The following is a 7,358-nucleotide window of genomic DNA, read 5'->3' on the forward strand; positions in this document are numbered from 1 at the left end:
ATAGACCCACCAAATTGGGGATTTTTGAAGTATGGGGAAGCATGGGGTTGAATAGATATCTCCACGACTCAATGGAGAGCATTTCCATTGAGGAATTTCAGTGTATTCAATATTCACGGCTTTAATGCACCAGAAGACTGTGAATGTACCAACTACACGAAGCTTGAAGAATACTTGTAGTTCGGTGTCTTGTGGGTCATGTAGTATTGAAGCTTTGGTCCACCCCCGGAAGTAGTAACATATATATCCTCGGAATTCAATTTGATCTGATTATTGGCTACTCTGCTCCTGTATGTCCCTTGGGCTCACTTCGGTAACTTGGCTATATCTAGGTTTTGAGTTTATAACTAGCAAAATAATTTAGCCAATATCACATTCTTTATAATGGCAACACCTCCTAAGAGAATATGTTCAAGTCCAAGTTTTGACAACAGTTTTGAGAAAAGAACTAAGAAGATATCCATTGAAGGAAACATTGGTGAGTTTGCACAGCCAGCTGGCTACACATTTAACGTACACAATCTGAGAGCTAGCTATCGATATATTTCTAAAATTAGATAGCTAGTTAACTACCTATGTGGATGTTTAACTCCGTGTTTGGTCTGATTTTACTCGACTCATCCTGCCGAATCAACAGCACACTAGCGAGTACATTGCATTCTGTTCACTAAACAACTATTGGCGCCAAAACAATACATTCTCAATCTTTGCCTGCATTTTATTACTCCGAAATACTTAACGCTAGCTAACGTTATCTAGTTGTAATGGCCAAGTTAGTTAATTAATTTGATAGGCTGGCGAAAAATAACTACACTAGCTAGGTTTCCATCCAATTAGACATATATTTTAATGCAAATATTCTCAACCGCAAAAAAGCCTGCATTTTCCCAGGAAATGCTTCCATCAAATTGACTTGTTGCGCACAAAAGGCTGTGAGTGATTACCTTGTGCAGTTCAATTCTCATCTACCGACTAATTAAACACAAACTAAATGTGTTTCATTATCATTTTCATATCTACTTATGGTTTGCTTACGAAAAATGTGTTTATAGAGTGCCCACTCTTGTATTGGTACGCGCTCTCTAGCCCGCAGGTCCAGGTCGGGTTTAGGTTGCGGATAAACGGCAGCCAAGTATCGATGATCATGTCACCAGAATAGGACCCTCGATATTTATTAGAACAGAACATCAAACTCATCCGTTACCTTGCACTTTTACTACCCTGTGAAGTTAATGTATTTAATCTGTAGCCTAATAAACTGCATGTTTCCCGAGTCGTAGTGGGAGGACCACATGAGACTTTAATTAAACATCAGAACAGATTGTTTATAACGTTACTGCCTTGGAGCAGAAATGTATATTTATATCACTTAAGAGCCCCTGGGCCAGCGTAGTTGCCCCCCCCCCCCCCCCCCCCCCCTTAAAAAAAAAAAGTACCTTATTCAACTTAACATTTCAATAAATCAAATGTTAGCTGACTTGTATATTTGACTGTTAGCTAGCTTTATATATTAATTCAACATGAGTAGAGGTTGCAAAATGGTTCGCTAACTAGCTCGCTTGCTTAGGATGAATATGTATGAACTTTCCAATTTGTAAGTCGCTCTGGATAAGAGCGTCTGCTAAATGACTTAAATGTAATGTAAAAATTAGCTTAGCATGTCGTTGCTAGCTGTTACATTTGACACAACTGGTCTCCTGAAGAATCTTAGATATTGTCACATTTGTCTGACTACTGTAACACAACTTGTAACTCGACGTTTTATTTACAAGATACTCAGTTCAAACGTCTGCCATGTTTAAAACTTTTGTATCTGTTGTACTCTGCCCTTTGACATTTTTTGAAACAAATCTGATTGTTTAGGGCAGAAAAACCAATCATTGTTTCTGCCCTAAACCAATCATTGATTCTGTCAACCTGCTCCAATGTATGGCTTTGGGTTCTCGTGAGCTAGCTATACATGTCTTGCTAGCAGAGTGCAAATTATTCTGGTTAATTAGCTAACTTTAAAAAAAAATGTTTGTCTTGTTTTCCCTAATATCGTTATATTGGGATACTGCTTGAAAAGTGTTTCTGTGTGTTGCAGCTGCAGGGAAGTCTACATTTGTGCAAATTTTAGAAAAGTCTTCAGAAGAATGGGAGGTCATACCAGAGCCCATTGGGAAGTGGTGCAACGTTCAAAACACTGACAATGAGTATGAGGTAACTGCAATGTTATGTCCAGTACATAATGTTACGTAAAATGTTATCCCATTTTTTAATGTTCAATTCATGTGAGTCACAATGTTGGGACAATTGGTCCTCCGCTTGACAATGTGTTCCCTGTTCCAGGAGCTCAGCACATCTCAGAAGAGTGGAGGTAACCTGCTGCAGATGCTGTATGACAAACCTAGCCGCTGGTCCTATACATTCCAGAGTTACGCCTGTCTGAGTCGTGTCCGTGCTCAGCTGCAACCCCCTTCTGCAAAGTTGCAACAGGCAGAGAAACCTGTCCAGTTCTTTGAGCGCTCTGTTTACAGTGACCGGTGTGTACCCGTCTGGTGGTTGATTGGTTTAGTTGTAAAATCAGAATACGACCTGAGAACCTGTGGTAGTGGTATGACTGTCTTTATTTCACTGAGTCTGACTTGTATTGTGGCTCTTTTGCCAGGTATATATTTGCCTCCAACCTATTTGAGTCTGGGGACATGAATGAGACCGAATGGGCCATTTACCAAGACTGGCACGGTTGGCTGCTCTCTCAGTTTGAGTCTCAAATTGAGCTGGATGCCATGATCTACCTTCGGGCTGACCCACAGGTGACTAAAGCCTTTACACCCTCAGTTCACAAGTGTTTAAACTCCAGACAGTTTGGTGGTCAGATTACTTTCTATTTTATTTATTTTTACACAGCCATGTGCTTAAAAAGGATTTAATTTTCAATTATACTGAAGTGCTTACATGGTCTATATATTTCGGCCTGGCAGAGAAACTAACCCAAAAAATGAAATCTGTCTTTCAGAGATGTATGCAGAGGCTGCACCGCCGAGGACGGGAGGAGGAACAAGGGATTCCAATTGACTATCTGGAGCAACTGCACTATAAGCACGAGTGCTGGCTGTACCACCGCAGTACTCAGTAAGTGTTCACCCATTTATACATACAGCGCATTCAGAAAGAATTCAGACCACTTGCCTTTTCCCACATTGTGTTAGGTTACAACCTTATTCTAAAATGATTAAAAAAAAAATATATATATATATATATATATATATATATATAAAAAATAAAAAAACAACAACAAAAAACGTGGCACTTGGCATTCAGGCCAAAGAGTTGAATCTTGGTTTTATCAGACCAGAGAATCTTGTTTCTCATGGTCTGAGAGTCCTTTAGGTGCCTTTTGGCAAACTCCAAGTAGACTGTCATGTCCCTATTTTATTGAGGAGTTCCTTCCGTCTGGCCACTCTACCATAAAGGCCTGATAGGTGGAGTGCTATAGAGATGGTTGTCCTTCTGGAAGGTTCTCCCATCTCCACAGAGGACCTCGGGAGCTTTGTCATATTGACCATTGGGTTCTTGGTCACCTCCCTGATCAAGGCCCTTCTCCCCTGATTGCTCAGTTTGGCCGGGCGGCCAGCTCTAGGAAGAGTCCTGGTGGTTCCAAACGTTGTAATAAATCTGTAAAAAAAAATGGCCCGTTTTCACGGTCATTATGGGATATTGTGTTTTTAGATTGAGGCAAAAAAAAAATATCAACAATTTTAGAAGAATGCTGTAACAAAATGTGGAAAAGGGGAAGGGGTCTGAATATTTTTTGCAATGCACTGTATAGATTTCACATGCCTGGGAATACAGATATGCATCTGTTTGGTCACAGATGCCTTGAAAAAAGGTAGGTGTGTAGATCAGAAAACCAGTCAGGATCTGGTGTGACCACCATTTGCTTCATGCAGTGCGACACATCTCCTTTGCTTAGAGTTGATCAGGCTGTTTATTGTGGGATGTACGTACATACCCCAACCAGAAGCCATGGATTACAGGCTACTTTCGCACTGAGATAAAGGGTAGAGCTGCCGCTTTCAAGGTGCGGGACTCTAACCTGGAAGCTTATAAGAAATCCTGCTATGCCCTCCGAACGATCAAACAGGCAAAGCGCCAATACAAGGCTTAGATTGAATCGTACTACTCTGGCTCCGACCCTCAACTTTGATTTGATGTTGTCCCACTCCTCTTCAATGGCTGTGCGATGTTGCTGGATATTGGCAAGAACTGGAACACGCTGTCATACACGTCGGTCCAGAGCATCGCAAACATGGTCAATGGGTCAATACACCATGACAGCGCAATACACAAGGGGTGGAACAGTGGCAAAGGTACCCACAGGACAAACAGAATAATATTAGGCTGAGGAGAGATTAAATAGCATTAATACAACAAAAATAATTCTAAACACACCTTTAGTTTACAAAGTTAAACAGATGTATTTTTTTCTTCATAATAAGCAGGAGTAATATTCTTAAATCAGAATGACAGCAGACTGTACTTCTATCCATGTCACTAAAGACTAACAGAAACAAAAGACAAATTTAACTAGAATGGCTTATCTTTTCTCCCCAACCCACCAAGAGGTAACATGTAGATATACACATTTACTTTCAAAGCATACACACGAAACACACCATAGTAGCAATAAAAACAAAATATAAACTGAGGTACACTTGCGACATGTACTGAGAGTAATATTGCTTGTACTGGCAACCATGGCCTGCACACTCTGGTGAGTGTGCAGGCCATGGAAGAACTGGGACATTTTCAGCTTCTGTGAATTGTGTACAGATCCTTGCGACATCGGGCTGTGCAGAAACATGACGTGATGTCGTCGGATGAATGGCACCACAATGGGCCTTGATCTCCTCACGGTGTCTCTGTGCATTCAAATTGCCATTGATAAAATGCAATTGTGTTCGTTGTCCGTAGCTTATGCCTTCCCATATCGTAACCCCATCGTCACCATGGGACACTCTGTTCACAACGTTGACATCAGCAAACTGCTCGCCCACGTGACGCCATACACGTGGTCTGCGGTTGTGAGGCCAGTTGGACATACTGACAAATTCTCTAAAACTAGTTGATGCTAGAGAAATGAACATTCAATGCTTTGCTGGACATTCCTGCAGTCAGCATGCCATTTGCACCCTCCCTCAACTTCATACATCCGTGGCATTGTTGTGACAACTACACATTTTAGTGGCCTTTTATTGTCCCCAGCACAAGGTGCACCTGTGTAATGATCATGCTCTTTAATCAGCTTCTTGATATGCCACACCTGTCAGGTGGATGGATCATCTTGGCAAACAAGAAATGCTCACGAACAGGAATGTAAATTAATTTGAGAGCGTTAAGCTTTTTGTGCTTATGGAACATTTCTGGGATATTACTTCAGCTCATGAAACATGGGACTAAAACTTTACATGTTGTGTTTTTGTTGAGTGTGTTTTAGCCAATATGCAACTTGTTGTTTTCTGTGCTGGTATTAAGTGTTAGACTATCATGTCAACTTTCGTCCCATTTTGACAGCATAGATCGAGTGGTTTCTTTGTCAAAGGGCTTGGCATTACTAGGAGTTTGGGAATGTTATCAGTGTAATATTGTTTCCTACTTCTAGACTTGATTTTGAGTACCTGAAAGATATCCCCATCCTGGTGTTGGATGTTAATGATGACTTCAAGAATGATCGAATTAAGCAGGAAGCTGTGCTGGACAAGGTTAGTGTTGGTTTGCACTTGTATCATCAAGAGATTGTTTAGTTCACCTCAAATCAGAATTTGTCATGGCTTACATGTGTTTTTCATCCCGGTTTCCACACAGGTCAGAGAATTCCTCAGCACGCTGTGAGCTAGAAAGGATACCGATGTTAGACTGCACCAGCTCACTGGTCTTATGCTACAGACTGCATCATTCCTGACAGTTTATATCTACTTCCATGCCTCAAAGATTACACTGGTCCTCCATGCCTTAGATAATACTGGCAGAGAAGATTTGGTAATTTTCTAACTTTATGCAATTCTCATTTTCCTGTTGGGTGGAGAAAAATGTTTTTAATGAAGTTTGAGTGACTTACAAAATCATTTGGGGTCCCCCGGTTGGTAATTTGACCATGATTAGATAGCTGGCTGGTGGTAAATTAGTCTAATCTTAAAACTGTTAGCTGATATTGGATTATTGACTGACTTGTCAGTTACTGACATACAGTAAGAGAAACTGCTGGTATATGCTATTCTAACTCTCAACAGTAAATTGAAACTCCGACTGAGTTACTAAAAATAACATTTGATCCGCGGGCATATTAAAGGGACCGCCAGTTTCCCATCCCTGGTCTGGAGACTGAAGATAAGTTGAACAGGTGTATGAGTGCTGAGGTAGAACAAAGCTTGCATACAACAGTAGGACTAGGTGGTTGGACACCTGCCTTACCAACTACACCAGCTCACTGGTCCTCTTGTGTCATTTAGACTAGAGATTAACAGGCACTTGAGAAAATGTATTTACCTGCTCATGACAGTCGGTATACTTGAAAATGTATGATTTTTAGGGTTACCAGATTTACATGGAACTTTATCTATTTTAAATGTAATGTGTAAAAGGTGCTGTGTGCTTGTTTTTAATATAGTCAGTTCATTTACTTGATTTTTTTTGTATTTATATTGTGATTACATAAACGCACAGATTAAGCCTAGTCCAATGGAGATTCGTAATTGAGAATGCTTTTTAGTCCAGGACTTAATCTGTACTTGGTTAACCGGACCCAGGAGTGTCTACAGGATCTTACACTGACTGAATTTGATTCAGAAAGATTTGGTACCACCACCAGAATGTCATTGTTCATTATGTGTAAGGTCCTCCTATGGCTGTTCTTAGTCTGATTGAAACACTAAACTTTCACTTCAAGTGTTGTGTCACAATTTTAGATTAAACGGCTCTTTCTTACCGAGCCACATGATGTGCAGTACATCTGTGGCGGGTGGCTGTCGTTTCGTTCAAAAGGGTTAGATCCAAACATGAGTTTTACTTTGTTTATTTGTGTAATATGCTGTGATGAAATATACCACTTGCAATTTGTTGTTTGATGGGAGTTACATATTTGTTTCTGAAATAAATGGTAAAAAATGTTGACTTAAGTTGCTATATAGATATATTTATAAGATGACAACAATGGTCACTCAGCCTCAAGTATGATTTTTGAAAAAGGGTTTGTGGTTGAGACCATGGGACTGACTGGTGTTTGCTTTCAGTTGGCTTGACTGAGGATATTCAATACCGTAGTGGCCATCTAGCAAAGGTAATGCTGTGCATGCTTAGTCACTGTTGGATTCATT

General features: G+C 40.4%; 1 protein-coding gene across 1 annotated transcript; it reads left to right on the top strand.

Annotated features, from left to right (window-relative positions):
- Positions 1–189: 189 nt before the first annotated feature.
- Positions 190–7,151, top strand: LOC139537844 (deoxycytidine kinase 2). Its single transcript, XM_071339678.1, has 7 exons — positions 190–478; positions 2,087–2,202; positions 2,332–2,525; positions 2,651–2,798; positions 3,002–3,117; positions 5,648–5,747; positions 5,851–7,151. Exons 1-7 carry the CDS (start codon positions 385–387, stop codon positions 5,875–5,877), a joined length of 795 nt encoding a protein of 264 aa, XP_071195779.1. The 5' UTR covers positions 190–384; the 3' UTR covers positions 5,878–7,151.
- Positions 7,152–7,358: the final 207 nt, after the last annotated feature.

Source organism: Salvelinus alpinus, chromosome 13 (genome assembly GCF_045679555.1).
Source record: "Salvelinus alpinus chromosome 13, SLU_Salpinus.1, whole genome shotgun sequence".
In the NCBI taxonomy this organism is placed as follows: Eukaryota; Metazoa; Chordata; class Actinopteri; order Salmoniformes; family Salmonidae; genus Salvelinus; species Salvelinus alpinus.